Source organism: Convolutriloba macropyga, chromosome 5 (assembly GCF_964194025.1).
Source record: "Convolutriloba macropyga chromosome 5, txConMacr16.3, whole genome shotgun sequence".
NCBI lineage: Eukaryota > Metazoa > Xenacoelomorpha > Acoela > Convolutidae > Convolutriloba > Convolutriloba macropyga.
The window spans coordinates 66,380,438-66,398,850 of NC_134472.1; the positions used below are offsets into that span (position 1 = coordinate 66,380,438).

The window sequence follows — 18,413 nt, forward strand, 5'->3', positions numbered from 1 at the left end:
TTGGAACTATTTTACTTAATTTTTTTTTGCAGTTTTTCGTTTTTTTTCTGTTTTTAGCTGAGTTTCTTTGCCTATTATGACTTGTCTATTGTTTTGCGAGCATCTGAATACCCTATTGGCTGAAGGGAATTTTTTTGGATTTATATGTTTTTTGAAATGTTGAAATTTAGTAACTTTTTCCAGTTTTTCAGTGAAAGTTGTTTTTAAGAGCTTTTTTTTCATAATTTAGCCTAAACTATTTTTTAAAATTCACGTAAGTGGTTTTTTAAGTACTAGTTGTTTTGATAAAGTTAGTTTGGCAGAGATAGTTTTTTCGGGATCTCAATTTATAACAAAGTTTGATCAGATTTTTTATCATATTTTAACAGATTTGATTTTATTGTTTTCAATTTTTTGTTTCATGACATTGTTTCAATATAATCGTAAATTAGTGAAGGCACGTTTTGTTTGATGAGTAGTTGAATGGCGTTTGAATGGATTTTCACTTCGAGTCGTTTCCGGAATTTTTCCGGCTATGTTTTTAAGATCCGTGTTTTTTTTAAAGATCTGTTCACACATTTTCATGATTTTTGAAGTCAAATTGGAGTAGTGATTTTGGTCACGCCGAAACAGGAAATGGAGCGAAAAAGCGAGTGGTTTTGTGAAGTGCAATTTTTTCGCTCTACTTTTAAAGTAGAGTGAGAAAATGGTGTTTGAACAAAAAATTGCTTTCTCGCTAGTGGTTTTTTGTTCACATGCGGCAATTTCACTTTGATTTTTACAGTTTTTTCGATTTTTTTGGATCGGGTTTTTTCTAAATGGTTTTCCCAATCCATTAATAGCTCATTCTAGGCCTAGTTTTTTTTGTGGACCAAATTTTCATTTCTCGCTAGTGGTATTTTGTTCACATGCGGCACTTAGACACCGATTTTTTGTTTTTTTTTTTAATTTTTTTTTCATCTGATTTTTTTAGACATGGTTTTCCCAATTCACTCATAGTCCGTTATAAGTCGTTTATTGTTTAGTCAATGAAAATTCTTTGAGTTGTACGTCAGGGCTTGTCCTGCTATGTTTTTTTACTTCGTCGAATAAAAAAATGTTTCGCTTTACCTCATTTTGCCGCTTTTTCAACATTTTACGTGAAATCTTTTTGACTTCTCTAGGCTAGTTTCTCTCTTCTCTCATTCTGCTAAAAGTGATTTTGAACATCAGTTGCTCAGCAAAGCAATTCAAAATGAACAGAGTTAGTACAAAAATGGATGTCAGAAATAGAAACGAGATAAACCCATAAAGCCCAATTTTAGATGCCCGCTATTTGAACGTCGTTCCTATAAGTCTTATTTACCATCTCTAATGCTTATTGTTATTGATAGTAGCCCCTGTAGACTCTCTCTAAGAAACAGAAGAATGTTCAACTACGAAATGCCATCAAAATAAATCGGACTTAAAAAAATGTTTTTGTACAAAAAAAAGTTTTTTTTTCAATATCTGTCATTTCTATCCCAATCATGCTTATTGGAATCAACGGCGGCTATTTTCCGGCAATCTGCCGGGTATTTATTGCCTAATCAGATCTGCGGAATTGTCAATGTTATTCTATTTTTGGATGGATCAATAATGCACACGCCTATTTGTTGGGATGCGACAAAGGGACGGTTAACATGTTCACTTGTATTCATTTCGTTGTTTAGAAAATTGTATCGTTGTTTGGAGCTGTGTAGAATAGCTCTAATTTTAGTCAGAGCACCAAATTCAACGAGTGTTTGCGGCATTTGGAACTAATCGTCTTGCATTTTTTAAACCAATCTTGCGCACCGCAATTAAATCGAAATAACCAAATAAGATAAATTGTTAGAGGGTTATACTTCTCTTAAATTTGCTGATGTGGGAAAAATGATGCGTAATCGCCTTTCAAGAGTGAGTTACGCAAGTTTTTGGCAATCTTATCTTTTGAATACAGTTGCGTATGGTGTAGCGTATTTTCCCAAATTTCAGAAAAGCTGAATCCTGGAGAGATGGAAAACAAATTCGACATAGGGGTACCTCTATGAATGCAAAAAATACTGTTATCTAACTGCTCTCAAGCAAAATTTGTGGTCATTTGTGGCAATTTTTTGTCTGGCCTTTTGCACTTTTTGTCCTCCAAGACAGGATAAACAGGTAAAGCCCGAAGGGCTTTAGTTCTCTATGCGGGGGCGGATCTTAATCTACAAAGTTAACCCCCCTCCCCTCCACTCAGTCACCCCCACCCAGCCACTTTAAGCTCAGACTGGCTACTAAAGAAGCTAACCGCTCGCTGGTTGTTTGAGAGCAATTCGCTCGACGTTAGTCGGTTATGTTTATATTATGGGCTATGCTCTGCTACTAAAAGATATCCAAATTTTACTCCCTCAGTGATGTCTAACTTGAGTTACCAGAGTACTGATGCATGGTCCAGAAGGCCACAACAAAGGTACCCATCGCCATCTGCAAGCTACCAATTCCAAAGAAGGCTTAGGTGCGGGTTTTGAGCTAAGATGAGAATATGAGAATAATATACGGTATACATCGGTTGCCTGAATGATGAACGCATCGAGTTCCTAAAAAATATAATGAAAGATTGGAAAGTTAAACTACCTGTCAAAATTGTTTTCACTTTGTTGTTTTTTCTTCGTTTTTTCTAGAAGTCAAATTCTGAAGGCAGTTCTTAAACCAGCGAATCCCAAAATCTGTCATCGTTCGTTAAATTAGTCAGGTCAATATTCTATTATGCAGACATTTCAGCCATCCAGTTGTTTTTTCTGAGGACCAATGTTGAAATACCAAAATTTTTCCTTGCACCTTTGACCTTGTGATGTGCGACAGCCCGGCCGGTCGTACCACGCCTTCCCCGTCCTTCACTTCGCGACACGAATTGTCAGGAAGAATGACAGCTGCTGGTCAGGCACAGAATCGCACCTCGATGGCCACATCAGGTGGTAACAACCCAATTATGGTAGTGGACGGTGCTGCTATCGATAACGAACGTGATAACAATAGAGCGTCGCTAGTCACGCACTACGAGACGTCTGTTTAAATAGGCATCATGATGTAAGAAGTAAGAATTTCGACCCAATATTGTGCAAAGATATGCGCTGATTAAACTTCCTGCAGTCAATTTCGGACTGCATTTTGCTACATAAAAATTAGGCCGTATTTTGAGGCATTTCAGTTGGGTTATTTTCCACTGAGAACTCTCCATGGGCTCTGAAAACATGCCTGAAAGGCATGTTTGAGTATTTTGGATAAAATGGTTTACTTACTTAAACTATGTGTAGAAGTTGTTCATATGTCTGGCTTTTAAGCGCATGTTCGATAAGGAACACCAACAATATCTTTTCTGTATTTAAGATGAAGCCAGAAAATTAGTCTTTAAGATAGATAATTTCAGGTCATAATAATAATTGCTCTCAAACTTGTTTTTCTCAAACGTGAGTCTCAAGGTTTTCGCTCGATCTTTTTTGGTCTGACAGGTTTGATGTTTCACCCAAACTCGTAAAGCCCGACAATATTAAATCTTTAGTGTCTAAACCACTAGTGTCTAAGTGTACTAAGAGCTTTACTAGTTTCTAAGTGTACGTTTCAACGAAACTGATAAGGAGCATAAATTCATGGAATTCGCAGAAAGTTGCATTGAAAATTACAATTTTTGCTTTTTAAGTTTTACAACAGGTGTATTCGGTTGTGTTTGTTTTGTTTTAAAAATCTTGAGATGCTAATTACATGTAAGTATTTCTATCTGTATTTCTTTACTTCAGAAATAGGTTGAAAGCGCTAATGCTCTGAGGTTAATGTGCATTAAATGTAACAACTGTGCCAAGCTATAAAAGCTTGGTAATATTTTAGGTGCCGATGCTTTACTGGTTGTAGTTTTAATGAGCACCTTTCTTTTAACATGGTATTTGAAATCATAAATGGTAGACTCGAGATTATGATGATTTGGATATTGATGTTTTTATATCATACGGTCGCAGTTTGATTTATGAGAGCTTGTTGAATAAGCTGCGAAGTTGAGCGTTTTTTGTGTGTATGTGACAATAATGGTTATACTTCGATTGCTTCTCGAACGTTTTGTTTTTCGATTGCGTGAAGTTTGATTGGTCGGTTATAAAAACGTCAGTGAGTTAATCGTTTATTGAGAAGATGTCGATTAATTGACCACGACACAGATTAATGCCTGCACCGAATGTCTTTCTGAAGTCATCTTTTCTTATGGAGCAGTGTTAGATTTAAATTAGAAGGTTAAACTGGGGAGAGTTAATTGAGGGACAAAGGCTCTGTCGTGTTCATAGTATTTGAAGAATGTTTCGAATTTGGGAGAGGATAGGGCCTTTCTGAAGAATGGTGTTTCAATTATATGTTGTGATTTTAGGTGGAGCATGAATCATGTTTCAGCACTTTCGCAACCATCAAAAGCAGACTTTCTTCGACATAACAGTATTCTTTGTTTACTCCAGAGGAACTCTTGACAATATCGAAATACTGAAGATATAGAAACTACAGAAAAGACATCGAGAATTGTGTTATGCTCATCAAAACTTCAAAACTAACCGTCAATTTGGCCCACTAAATTAAATGGCAAAATGAAGAAATCTGTGACCCTGAAGGATTTTGAGGTAATGAATGAAGTAAATTTAACCGAGAAATATTTTGGAGAATCGAAGTCACCAATAAAAATAATAATCGGCTCAGTGGACAAATTTTGAAACTTTCATAGAAAATGGTCTTCAGCGTTCGTACATGAAATCACTTGGTTTCTGTTATCTGAATAAACACATTTAATTAACTAACTTTTCCATTTATTTCATGATATTTCAATTGATATTTGTTATAAAATGAGATGCTTCTCTTCACTAGCTGTCTGTTATAAATAAGTTCAAGCTGTAAACTGAAGACGTTGAATTTGTTTCGTTGTTTGTGAATTGTTGTTTCAGAATGTATTTAGCCAATAAATTATCCCTCTCCCGTTCTATTTTTTCTGGAACAAGGATGATCGATTATGTACGTTTGCTCATAATGTTCCAACCCGTCAGATGGTAAACACTATTTAACTTTTAAAAAACCTAAAATTTCTTTATCCTGGGATGCGCATTGTAAGTTGTTTTTGCAAGCTTTCAAACACTTGAGAATCATGCAAAACATTTAAAGTTTAGTGAAATAAGGTGAAAGTTTTGTGCAGAGCATTATAAAAATCAAGGTCAAATCATTTCTCGTAAAATCAAAAATGCTGATGGGTCCTCTGCTTCAAATTGACGCAAATCATTAAGCAACCTCAGTGATTTGTTTGAAGTTTAGGAGCCAACAGTAAATCAAGTTTGAAAAATCCGAAACAGTCCCGAAAAAATTGTAACGGCGGTTTTTGGCGCAATGTTGACTTCAAAAAGAGGTATAGTAAATTCTAGTTTGTGATACTGCACTTAACTGCACTTGTGATATATTAAACTACTGGAAAATCGTGATCTTTTTGAAACTAAAGTTGTCGGCCATATATCTTCAAGTTCCAAATTGGAAGCTTATGGATTCCTAAGTCAGTTTTCCTCAGAATATAAAACATTATTTGATAAATACAATTTTCGGATTGATGAAACAAAGAATTAATTTCTCCAATGAAAAACAACTACGTACAAATTACCGCGAAATATCATATTGCATTCAACTTAATAGCGTTTGAGGGATAGACATTGTGAAACAAAAGTTAAACATTTAATATAAATCTAGCAAGTTCATGATTGCAAACTAAAAGGGAACCCTTCAACTTATGTCAAAAAACAAATTTCGCTAGATGTCGGGTTCGAAATCCGCCGAAACAATTACTAGGCTTTTCAATTTGTTGTATAGTATTGATGATCAAAATTTTATTGAACAGCGCGCTATTCTTTGCATTAAGGTTGTTTGAGTAAACTACCTGCCAATCCTCTTGTTTCTATGGAATAAGGTACCAATAGGTCATTACAAAAAGTGTCTCAATGAAGGCTACTGATTGCCTTCAAAGCAAATTTTTTTAATTCCATAAATGTGCAGATCATAAACAGTCAATAGAGAGTGCTTTAAGAAAATGTCCTCACATGAATCGGTTCTGTTAAAAATGAACTTTTTTTTTGTAAAACATAAACAGAAAGGAGCGAAGATTAACTCATCAGGCATGGACTAAAACTCTATACTGAGCAATAGACTTAATGTTTGATTCATAGTAATGTATTAACAGCTTCCTCAGGCACAAAATGTCGTAGCTTTGTAATAATATGCATTGCTTACTTAACTTACTTTTAGCCTCCTCAATATGACGGCGAAAGAGCTCAGAATCATCGAGTTTTCCGAGATACCTACAGACTGGTTCGTTTTTTAAATCCCTGGAGTCAAACAAGAAGTTGTTGGCTGCCTTGTTGACAGCCATCTGTACCGTTTTGTTTAAATTTAATCCTTTTTTAATTTTAATTTGATAATTTTCTGAAATTCTTTAATAGCCGCGAAGCGATAGCGGCTATTATTGGGGACATCGTGGTTTTTTTTTAATTCGTCGTCTCCATCGATGATTCTTACGACCTGACTTCTTGGAATTGACTTCTTGGAATTGACTTCAGTGACTTCTATTGCTTTGCATTTAAAGTTTGTGTACGTGACGTCGTTTCTGCTTTTAGGTCAATTGCGTGACTTACCTCACTCAAAAAAATGACTTCTGAACTCACTTATGGAACTTTAATTTTTTAGGAAGATTTACTAGTTAATAGTGTGCATCTAAGTAGTGCCAATCTTATATGCCCTAATTTGTGATTATTAGTCTTGAGTTTTTTATTTCGAATATCAATTTTGAAATAGCTCTTTAAGGGCTTTTTCCTTATAGAACGTATGTGTCAGAAAATTGACAGTCCGAAGCTAACCCGAAAAGTCTAGTGGTCTATTGAAGAACTGGTGGTCGATCTGTCTATCTTATTTCTTTAGCTGTTTCAATTCATGGAAGGCCACGAGCGTCTATCGCGGCTATTTTCCGGCAATCTGCCGGCTATGTTTCAACTTCAATTGCCTGCATTTTCACAGTAGTAAGATTTGTATAGTCATAGTCTACAAACAGCATTAAATCTACAGCGTTAAGTCTACAAACAGAAAGTTTGTGCTTCAAAATGAAAACTAAAAAGACTAAAGGATCATTTTAAACCACTAATTCAGCAAAAGGAATTAAATGTTCTGAAGGCTGGTATAGGCGTAGAAGATAAATTTGGAACTTTTTTATCGGCTACTTTAAATTTATCTCTTAGTTCAATCATTTGGAAATAGCTCCAATGGCCCAGGATTAAAAGAATTTTGGTTAAAATCCACTCTACATTAAGTGTAAAGCCTTCGGGTTAAAGTGATTCTCAAAAGTTTTTTCGGGTAAAAATTGAAAATTAATGCTGTAAAAAATCTTTTTTAAAAAGGATAGCCATTTGACAAACGTAGTTCTCAAGATCAAAACAATGGCATCAGCATGTTAGTCCTATGCTGAGCATAAATATATTGCATAAAAAATGTAACCGAGTAATTCGAATACATTTCAAACTTTTTTTCATTGTTTTCAGGGTGCCGGTCCGAGTTATAAGGTCCGTTTTTTGCTCTTTGAAACATTTTAAACCAATAATTATTGTGTTGAGATAAAGATGCCTTTTTGTGTTTCCGCAAAAGAGACGGATCAAAATTCCCTTAATAAATAAGCTAGGCTAGCATGAAATTCCTAACCAAAATGAATTTGGAGAGTTTGAACAATGTGTGAAAAAGATATTAGCACATTTATAGAGTCTTTAGTAGCGAGCTACTTAAAGAAATTCTTTCAGGAGTGAAAAACTTACGTAATTTTGTCGAAGATGTTCATGATTTTGTTCTTGGCCATGCTTTCCACCTATAGAAAGTTTTCGCTGTAATTAATGAATTAGTCATTTTAAGAGCTGAAATAATTGCACAGCATTTTCAATAGATGCTTTGAAAAGACCCACAACCGTTCAACAGTTTCCTGGAAGTGTGGATTTTGCAAGTTTTACAGCTGATTTGTATTATTCTTAATTGTCTGGTTGCTCAACCCTGCGAACAATTTATCTTTAAATTTGAAGACAGATTTCTTGAACTGTGAAAGGACAAATGATTCTCATCTCGTACCCTTTCAGTTTTGATCTGGAATTGTATTCCAGAGCAGAATTTTCGCTACCAATATGAGATTGCATCCTAGATTGTTTGGATGATCTCATTTTCAGACTCTCGAGTTAATTCAAAACTGTACATTTTCAAGTTGCTTTATGAGTAGTATAGGTACGCGGCTAGGGGAACATACAGGGGGGGGGGGGGGGGGCACCTGCAAAAGGATCTTTGCAAAGATCCTTTTGCAGGTGTCCCCCCTGTATGTTCCCCTAGCCGCGTACCTATACTACTTTTATGGACGTTTTGCAAACATGAAATTTGATTCAAAAAGGTGAGTGCAAACGGATTCCAAGTTTTTATCAATAATCGGAGAGTGGCTGTGAGCGCTCTCACTACCATGGGTCTAGGAATTGGACGCCCACGGAGAAAACCGCAACCTAATTCAGATAGGAAATAATTCACATTTAAAAATTGAATTTCGGTCGTGATATTTTGTTTGGCTGTGAGTTTCATATCAAGTCCCATGGGCAACTAAGGCAAGGCCATGGTCCGAGAAGCATGGCCTAACGAGGTAAGAGTGCAGCTCAAACAGTCAAGTGTCTGTGTGTTGGGGGTATTTCTGTGCGTGTTTTTCATGAGGAATTGTAAGTGATGTTTTTTTTCAAAACCGCACGGGATTTATAGTGGGTTTTTGGAACGCTTTCTTATTCGAAACAATTGGGAGCGCGCTGAATTAGTCAAATGAAACCGTATAAATTGAGGGGTAGTATAATTTTGGGTATAAATTTAGGTAGCATTGAGGGGTGCAACATTTTGTTTGCCTAGACCAAAAGGTGTTCAAAGTTGGCTAGCTGGGCTGAATCCCAGCAATTTTTTGTCAGTTTTATTGTTTTTTTTAATTGTTATTGAAAACTCTCTGGCTGAAAGATACCTTTTAGGACATATCCACATTGTCTGAACAAGGGGTACAGTTTTCGCCTCGTTTTTAATTATTCTTCCTTAAATTGACTCAACTGATTTTCAGCCATAATTGTTTCGATGATTCTAAATAGGCTGACATGATCGTTTGAAATGCGTGAAGAAAAATTTAAATCTGCCACCGTTTTCTGAAAAAATTTTACCACAAACAACAAATCACTTAACAATTTAAGTGACTCTCAAGCGAACCAGAATACGGGAAAGATAATAAAATTCATAACTTGGGTACAACAAACTTTTCAGTTATTTGTTTCAACGCAGGCTGTTGCTTTAAGATCCCGACACACCTTAGTTAAGGGTAGTTTTCTAGGCTTATTTAGAAAAAAGAACAAGTTTCGACTTAAATTTTTTGAAGATATTGTGAAGTTGGATATGAAGCGGTGTAAATGTGGGGAAACCCGGTGTAAAAACTTGTAATTAATTGCTCTTAAACGAAGGTTGTGGCAATCATTTTAGACCTGTCGGTCTTTTTTTAAGCGATTTTTCGCTTGACTGATTTTTCGTCTGACGCTTTTCGTCCTCAAAAACGGGATAAGCAGGTAGCGCCCAGCGAGCATTAAATGCTCTTAGAGCTCGTCAGCTGTGTTTCAGCTCAAACTGTTTAGGAGACTTAAACTTATGGTGTGAAGGGCGGTTCTTAGAGGTTGAAGACATCCCCTCTGTTGACCCCCCCCCCCCCCAAACTATTGCCCCCCTTTTTACAATTTTTTTGAAATTTAGTTTCCATTACGCCGGGGCCAGAAAACATCCTTAAGGGACCGGTAATAAGTTACTGAAAAGAATTTATTTGCCATGGAATAGCTTTCAATTTTTTATGACAAATTTTAGCAATTTTTTGGATAAAACTTGCATTTTTTCAAGATGTTTGAAAATTTTTGTCGATTTTTATGTTTCTTCAGCCTCAAGAGCCGAGGAACATCCTCTAGGGTTTGACAATAGGTTACTGTATAATTTCGAAACTTGATTTTCAGTTTTTTTGACATTGTCATTATTCAGGTTTTTCAGCCGAACAGAAAATCTCTGTTAGGATTTAATACTAACTTATTGGAGAATATTTTTTTAGCCATGGATTTGTTTTCAACTTTTATTATCACAATTTTTCATTATCACAATTTTCGTTATCGCAATTTTTAACAATTTTTATCACATTTGTTGTTATCACAATTTTTAGCCATTCATTTGTTTTCAACTTTTATTATCGCAATTTTAATGAAATTTTATCATTTTGATGTTTCTCCAGCCTCAAGAGCCACACAACCTCCTCTAGTGTGGAATGTTGGTGAATATAGGTTACGTCATAGCTTCTAGATGAAATGGAATGTTTTTCAAGATTTTGTTATCAGCAATTTTTAAAAAGATTTGCAATATTTTCAAGTTTTTTTTAATCTTTTTGGATTTTTTATGATTTTTTTCCGGTACCAGTGTCCTAGCGACCTCCTCCCAGTTTTGATAATGAACTGCTGCATAGTTTTTAGAGTTAATGAAACGGTTATCAATATTTTAATTACATCCGCTTTTGGAATTTTTCGATAGTTTAATCTTCAAATTTTCGGAAAATTATTATCATTTTTGCCAGTTTATGGGTCTTTGAGCCAGTAAAACGATTTAAAGCTTGAAATGGGGAAACTGGATAGTCTCTTGAGACAATGCAATGGATTTAAGGTTCAAATGCTTGAATTTTAGCAGGATTTTGTTAAATTTTGCAATTGTTTTCAAAACTTTTGATTATTTTTGTCCTTTTCTGAGTTTAACGATCATTACTGGCCAACGAAGCTTTTCAAGTCCTGGAGATGGGTTACTTGACATAACTCAAGATCAACGACGTTTGAAAAATTTAAACAAAAGCAAAAGTTACTAGGGAAATCGTATTGATGATCAGCTCCTATTTAAGGGAAAAGTGGCAAGCTGTTGAATTTTGCTGCACATTCTACGGCTTGAGAATAATATTCAGCCTAAATCAGTTGGTGACAAAATTTAATATTTTTGTCAAGCCGGCTGTTGTTTGGAATATTTGTTTTTAATCTACGAGATAAAACTGACGAGACCTATCAATCTGCGCAATGAAATAGTACTCAAAGTATCGCTTTTGGAGGCTTATATGGAATTCTAAGGAAGTCACAAACTGATTGCTCAATATGCAATTCCGCAACACTTTATGCCCATGAAGATTCAAAACTGTTTGTAAAAGTTTTACAAAAATAAAGTAGGTCAGCATCAGTTGTTAAAAAAATGACAAATTACCCCGGAAAAAAAATCAGAATAAACGTAATACTGAAAATTGCGATGAACTAACACAGGGGTTCTGTTGAGGAATATCAATGCCGGGCATTTAGTGAAAGAGAACGCTTAAGGGCATAGAAATTTTTTAGCGTTCACCAGCTTCGCTGTTGCTTTGAATTGTTAGGGGGCAATGCCCCTTCGTCAACGTCAATTTGTCTTTTTTTAAAGTAAAAGTTTTAGGCTCTTTAAAAAATGCACAATTTTGCAATGGGCGCTTGGAGACTGACCAGACAGGTCCAACAGTGATGTAATACCCTCGTTTTCTTTTCTGATGAATCGTACTGTGTTGTCTGAGCAGAAAGTTCAATTTTCGACTTAAAATTTTTCTTCACTAGTTTGTTGCAACTGGTTTTCAGCATTAGCTGGTACGCTTATTTTAAACAGGCTGATATGAACAATTGAATGCGTTAGAAGTTAAAGGGATGTTGCATATGCAACGGTGTACAAAACACAGGGAAGACTCGGTGTAAAAAGCTGCTTAATAATCAGAATTGATCTCAGAAAACGAAATATGAAGCAGTAATTTGCGAACTATATCTGCGTTTTTGGAATGTTTGTGGTCCAATCGTTTGCCGATTTCTTAAATTAGTAAAATTGTAAAATCACAGGTCAGTACGACAGAAAAAAAACCAAATCACTAAATGTCCATTTCGTAAAGACCATTGAAGAGGCATAATTTAATAGCGTAAATTGAAAACTGTTTCGCTTTGATCCGCAATAAATACATTATTTCTGGTCAAAAAACGTATGGTCAATAAACATAAACCAATCATCAATCTTGTCCTATACAGTAAAAGAAGAAATTTTAGATGTGCCTAGGAATTGTTTTTGTTAAACGGCTGAATTTCCCGGACAGCAAATGTTTAGAAAGAGTGAGGCTGTTGCAATTCACCTTGTCATTCATTCATTCCCTTGAGGATATCTATTAATCAAAACCAGTTGTTAGAAATTTTTACTATTCTTGTGAAGCCCTTTTTCAAACTCTGATTTTGGTTTATTGATCAAATAGAAGAAACGTCTAAAAACCGATTGACATTCTTATCAGAATGATCTAAAATTATTTTTTGAAGTATAAATTAGATTTTGTTGAAACGACAGGAATTGAAAGCTCGATATGCAATGCTGAGGAACTTCACGCTTTTAAAGTTTTTAAGCTTTTGTTTGAAATTTACGGAGAGAAAGTTTACGGAAAGCTGTTGCTTAGCATTAAGTTTTTTCTATCTATTTTTCTAGATTGCATATGTCAGCAACTATCAGTTTTCATTGAAAATACTCACCTTTTATCATGTGATACCAAGATTAACATTTTGTCTGAGAACAAGATTTTGTTCGAGTGTAACTTTTTTTGGCTATGAAAAAACTTTGTCAGGAATACAACTGGATTGATTTTTTCTTGGATTTCCCAAACAACTTTCTACCTGTTCAGAATTGAAGACTGCAGATTGACAATTATGCGTTTAAAATAATTGGCAACAAAGGATAATTTGAGAATTGTTTTTTTAGTGTTTGTTTTTATTTTTCCAAAGTTCAAAATTCAGCTGCAAAGTTCGTTTTCGGTTTATCAAAGTTTTCGTCTTCGAAGTCAGCTCTGAAAAAGTTACACTGGCTTCCCATTAAACAACGGATTACTTTCAAGTTATTATGCAGTATGTTCAAAGTTGACCGAGCCATCGCTCCTATTTACTTGCGGGAACTTTTCGAAAGAAATGTGAATTCGGCATGCCCTTCCAGACAGAGGCTTTTTATGCTACCAAATTGCACTTCAGAAGCTGCTCGCAGATGTTTCAGGTTCCAAGGAGCCAAGGAATGGAATGAGTTGCCTGCGTACATTCGAATGGCAGAAACTCTGGAAGAATTCAAAAAGTTGCTGAAGACTCACCTTTTCTGTCAAGCCTTCTGATGATAAACAACCACTCTTGGGTTTGGAAAGAGTGGATAAGCCCTCGCCATCATCATCATCATCATCAAAACAAGTCTGTACGATCATTCTGAAGTAGTAGACGTTCCAGACGTTATACAAATACTTATCGTGTAGCTGTTTTAGCAGGGACTTTATGTTCAAAGTTTTTGCAAAGCACAACATCAAAGGTCATTTTTAAATTTCCTATTTTACTAATTCCACTTTATCAAATGGATCGGCGCGAACGCACATCGATTCTTCTTGTCTAATTATAACTTTAAAAAACACTGCTTTCATTGGACTATTTTGTCTGGGACTGTTTTGTGCGGACACGAATAAGAACATAGCCCCGCATTCAACCATTAGGCCAGACTACCTTAAACCGTGTTATCTTCACACCACCTGCGAGTTATCGGAGCGATAACTTCACTGTTTGTTTTCATGATAATATAGTAAAGATTCACGGAAAGAACGTTCAATAGGTCAACCGATTGTCATAATGATGTCAATTGTTATTTTCAAATCGCATTAATTCAGCTCACCATTTTCCGTCTTACAAAGCCAAACAATCTGCCTTATTCAGGACGCATATTTCAAAGATCCATTCATTGTTCAATAATCTGAAGAAATAAAGGAAGATTTAACCTCAATCAATTTTTGAAGAGCCTTTGAACTCTTGCGCCACTATTTCTCAAATAAGTTAAAACCTCTTTTGATGCACGTGAACAAAACTCTTGACATCTCTTTATTCTATTGAAAGGGTTCTTTTGTTTTTATTTGGTACGTTTTTTGTTCCAAATTGAAACGATTTGCCACTAGCAAGCTCTGTTTATTCCATAACTGTTGATGAACTGGTCTGTAAAATCTTCCAAGTCTTTCCCAGTATGGCAACCCACAAAATTCCAGACCCTCCTATTATCCTATGTTTTCCATGTTTACCATGACTATGGGGTGTGTGTGTGTGGGGAGGGGGGGGGGGGGGGGGGGGGGTGGGAGGGTTGTTATCATGGGAAACACCCCTTCTTTGTATAATTTAAATCAATACAAATTTTAATTCATTTGTTTAGTCTTGTTCATCATTTAACAAGCATTGCTAAGATCTAAGACACCTTTTTGTCAATGAAAAGAAAAGGCTGTTTTGTTACACTTTACAATTGGTTTGAGAAACACGTTGAAAAGGTAATAAAATATATGGTGTTATGCCAAAACAAAAAAAGATCACGCTTTTTTTCAATTTCAGCACATTTATACCCATGGCAGACAATAATTATTGCGATCAGTTTTGTCAATTCTCCCCGTTTTTATGGAACCGTTTGCTTCATAATTTGATCACGCCTATCACCGGGAAGTTGCGGGAGAGGGGCGTTTTGAAATGTGGATTAATGATGTCTTTTTGTTTCATCTTCTTTGTGATGAATCTGCAACAGCTGAGGCTTGTGCGAAGTTGAATCTATCATCTGAAACACAAATTTTAATAAATATAGTTCAGGATAAGTGACTCTGAAGGAGTCATGGAGAAATTTGTCATTAATTGAGGACTGCGAAGCGGATCGAAACTCAAGCCAGAATTTCAAATTGAATTTAAGTCATGTAACCTTTGCTTAAAACGCGAACTTGAATGTTTGAGATCTTGCATTGTATATAGGAAAATCTATCACCGTTGAATCTGGTACTGCAGTGATATGGCATTTTATAAAGTTCACGTAGGTGTAAGAGTTTACGATTCAACATTATACAGTGTAACTAAAAAATCCCGGTGAAATGCAGTGAAAAATAATTTCACCGCATAAGTTACCAATCTCCCACGTGATGGAAAAAAATTTTTCCCAAATAAATGCGCTTTTTTGCACTAAACATAAATTGCGTAGCATGATAGGTGGTAGAATTGACCATTACAATTAATATGTACGATAACAAGGAGACTTAATAATGTGACTTTGCTCATAATGTTCTATATTCAAACCGTAAACTTGCGGTTCTCCATGCAAACGATTCCGCTAAAATGTACGTTTCTGGGTCCAATAATTTAATATATGTTAACACTACAAATCAGATTATATTTTAGTGAAGAGAAGAAAACTAGACACTTCAGCGAAATTTTGATGGCGAATTGTCATAGCAACTTTTCTCAGAACGTCTAAAAACATCTCTTTGTAGTTAAATTAAACTCCAATAAAAATAAACAAATATACTCCAACCAACCAGTGAAAAAATCCGCAGAAAACTGAATTCTGTACAGTTTTATCGGTGTTTTTTCATTGCATCATCCAAACACATTTAACATAGAAAATGTAACTGAATTGGACAATTAGCTCAAATACAGCAACTTCTTGGACTGCAAAAATTTCTGCTCTCTATCTGAATAAAACATTATATGCCGTAGACGGTTCACATCAACATTGTATAGGGTTGTTAACTTTCAACAGATTATTTCATAGAAAAAAAATGCAGGCCGAAATTCGACAACAAATGCATGTTTTCTAAAATTTGTAGCAGAATGGCTAAAGACTTTAACAATTTTCAGGCCCCGATAAACTAGCTAAACAGTGAAAACCCAATAAAACCTGCAAATCAATTTTTTCTATTTCTTATATTTTCTATAAGTTATTTCTTTGAAAAAAATGTTGAAAAAAACCTGAAAAAGTGGATAAGTTGGTGTCAAATACGATTTGTTAATTCAGAATGGTAGTTTATAAAACAATCTGAAATGGTCAATGCAAACGTTTTGGCGCAGTTTTATCATCGAAAAAAGTGTTAAATGCCAAAATTGAATCAACTTGGATATTATTCAGCAAGACTACGGAAAATGCATATTGTACGCAAAGTATAATGCCGTAAATTTTTGTGCAAATTTCTCTAAATTGAGTTATGATACTCAGCAAAACTATTGTGCAGGTTTCTGTTTTTGATTACACCGCATCCCGGGTCACCCATCATACAACTTTTGTTCATTTCGTACTAGGCAAGGCATGATTTCTTGGTAGTCATACAAGGATCACACAAAATTTAAGACCTACTCTGAAAAGGTTTCCCTTGTTATGCTCTGATACCGATACGGAAAAAACAATTAGATGCAAAATAAGTTGAAAAAAAAATTTGTAATCATATTAGGTCATTATTGATTTTTTTGATTTCTTATTATTCATACAGAAATCGTACAAAAAAATAACACAAGAGGAAAGAAGTCAATTAGTGAGTTTGAGGATTAACAAATATAGCCATAACTGGCACTTCTACTGGTTAAAAAAGCAATTTAAAAATTGAAATTTTGAAACCATACTGGTCATATATGATTTATATGATATCTTGGTAGTAATACAAGGATACTGAAGTTTTGAAAAAATTATAAATAGCCACTTTCGGCTGGTTCAAACTCTTGGTAACACAAGAAAAGATGAGCATTTACAGTTTTAGAAAATAAACATAATCAGTAAAAAATACCATTCTCATTTTTTGCTGATTGGAATGGTAATAGTTTTGTGGCTGGTCTTTAAATTTGAATTGATTTTTTGTGCTTCACTGAAAGATATGAAATGTTGATGTCACTAAAACAACCGATTGTGTTTAATCTTTGCTGTTTCACAAAGAATTAAAAATTTCACTTTCATTATTCTCAAGATGTCCGACGTTTTCTATTAAATTAAGGTTTATAGGTTAAATTAACTGTTGACATTCAGTCTTAAATTGGAATTTATTTTAAAAATTATATAGTTTCTGGACAAAAACAATAAAATTTCTTATTAGTTGCTTGATTTGAAAAACTAATTGTGGTTTGTTTTTTCGTTTATGCGCTAGCAGATGCCCCTTTGCTTTTACAGGACTTCTTGGATGTCATTCGGAAAGCTTTCGGCTTCAATTAGGTTTCCGATACGAGCCCTATATGATTTTTTTGATTTCATACTAGGATCATATATGATTTCTTTGATTTCAAACTAGGATAATATATGACTTCATTATTTTGGTACAAGGATCATGCACTTTTTCAGCATGAATTCTTATGTTTCATGCAGTGATCGTATATGAAAACTTGGATTTCGTTCAGGGATCATATATGACTTCTTTGGTTTCATAGAAGGATTGTATTACCCGGACTTGAGTCTCAGAGAACTTCAGCGCTGAACCAGCATATTTTAAGAGTAAAAATTCAATTCAGTTCTGAAATATTGCATCTCCAGATTATTTTAAGTTTCCTTATGTGCAGTTCTTCATTTTGGTTATATGGAGGTCATGGAGTCAGCCCAGACTAAACTTATTCTGTACAGTCTGAAAATTATTCATACCCCAAAATTAAGTCTGAGCGGAATAACGTCATACTTTTGTAGTTTATATCTCGTTATTACGATAGTAGTATACACACTATTTAGATATAAGCTAGTTTGTAGGCAATTACCACAAAGCCCACTTAGCGTAGTGGTTACGACTTGCTACTGAAATTAAATGTTACAAGTACGCACATGGAAGTACGAATCGCATTTAAATCAAAGCTGAGCATATTATTTTGCATGCAGTAAATTTTACTGAAAAATCAAGACTGGCCCGTGTAAATTGTGACATGAACAGAGTACTGGCCATCTTTAAAAAACAGGATGTCTCTATACTATTCAGCGCTGAATTACTCTGCCACCAACCTCCGGGTAAGAAATCGAGTATGAACAGTATGAATTCATATATGATTCCGTGTATGAAATCAAGGAAACTTCAACCTGGGATTTATTACATTTATTAAGTTTTCAACACCGTCGCCACCTCATTTCATTCTGAAAAAAATGTCAAATGAACTTCAGTCTGTTTTGAAGTCACTGTGCTTTGAATTACTGAATCGAATTTCTGTACGTGTGACTAAATTTGCGAATCATGTCTAGTTTGGCATTGATTTCCTAATGAGCGGGGGCATTTCTTCAAGTTAGAGCATGCTAACGATTACAGACCCGATTGTGTAGGTCGGGTGAAGATTGGCAGAACTTGAAATCACGTTGAGTGGGCTTGCTCGAAGATTTTCATTGAATGTTCCCGATATTCAATGAAATAGGCTGATATATAGAATGAATCTTGTCGGATGTTTTAATAAACTGATTCCAATTTGGTTTGTGGCTACATTTACAATTTTGTTAACGAAGCGTACATCAAATAATATCCACCGTGCCATGAAACAGAC

At 35.0% G+C, this 18,413-nt stretch overlaps 2 protein-coding genes across 5 annotated transcripts in view; one reads left to right on the forward strand and one right to left on the reverse strand.

Annotated features, from left to right (window-relative positions):
* Positions 1-4,962, forward strand: part of LOC142339560 (uncharacterized) — a 70,436-nt gene extending 65,474 nt beyond the window's left edge. For all 3 annotated transcript variants that reach the window (XM_075389692.1, XM_075389691.1, XM_075389693.1), the window contains one exon: positions 4,370-4,962. The gene's annotated coding sequence lies outside the window, so the exon portion shown is untranslated. The remainder of the gene's footprint in view (positions 1-4,369) is intronic.
* A 9,429-nt stretch (positions 4,963-14,391) lies between these two features.
* Positions 14,392-18,413, reverse strand: part of LOC142340176 (uncharacterized) — a 70,518-nt gene continuing 66,496 nt past the window's right edge. For both annotated transcript variants that reach the window (XM_075390679.1, XM_075390680.1), the window contains exon 4: positions 14,392-14,715. In XM_075390679.1, coding sequence (XP_075246794.1) covers positions 14,657-14,715 — 59 coding nt within the window. In that variant the 3' untranslated portion in view covers positions 14,392-14,656. The remainder of the gene's footprint in view (positions 14,716-18,413) is intronic.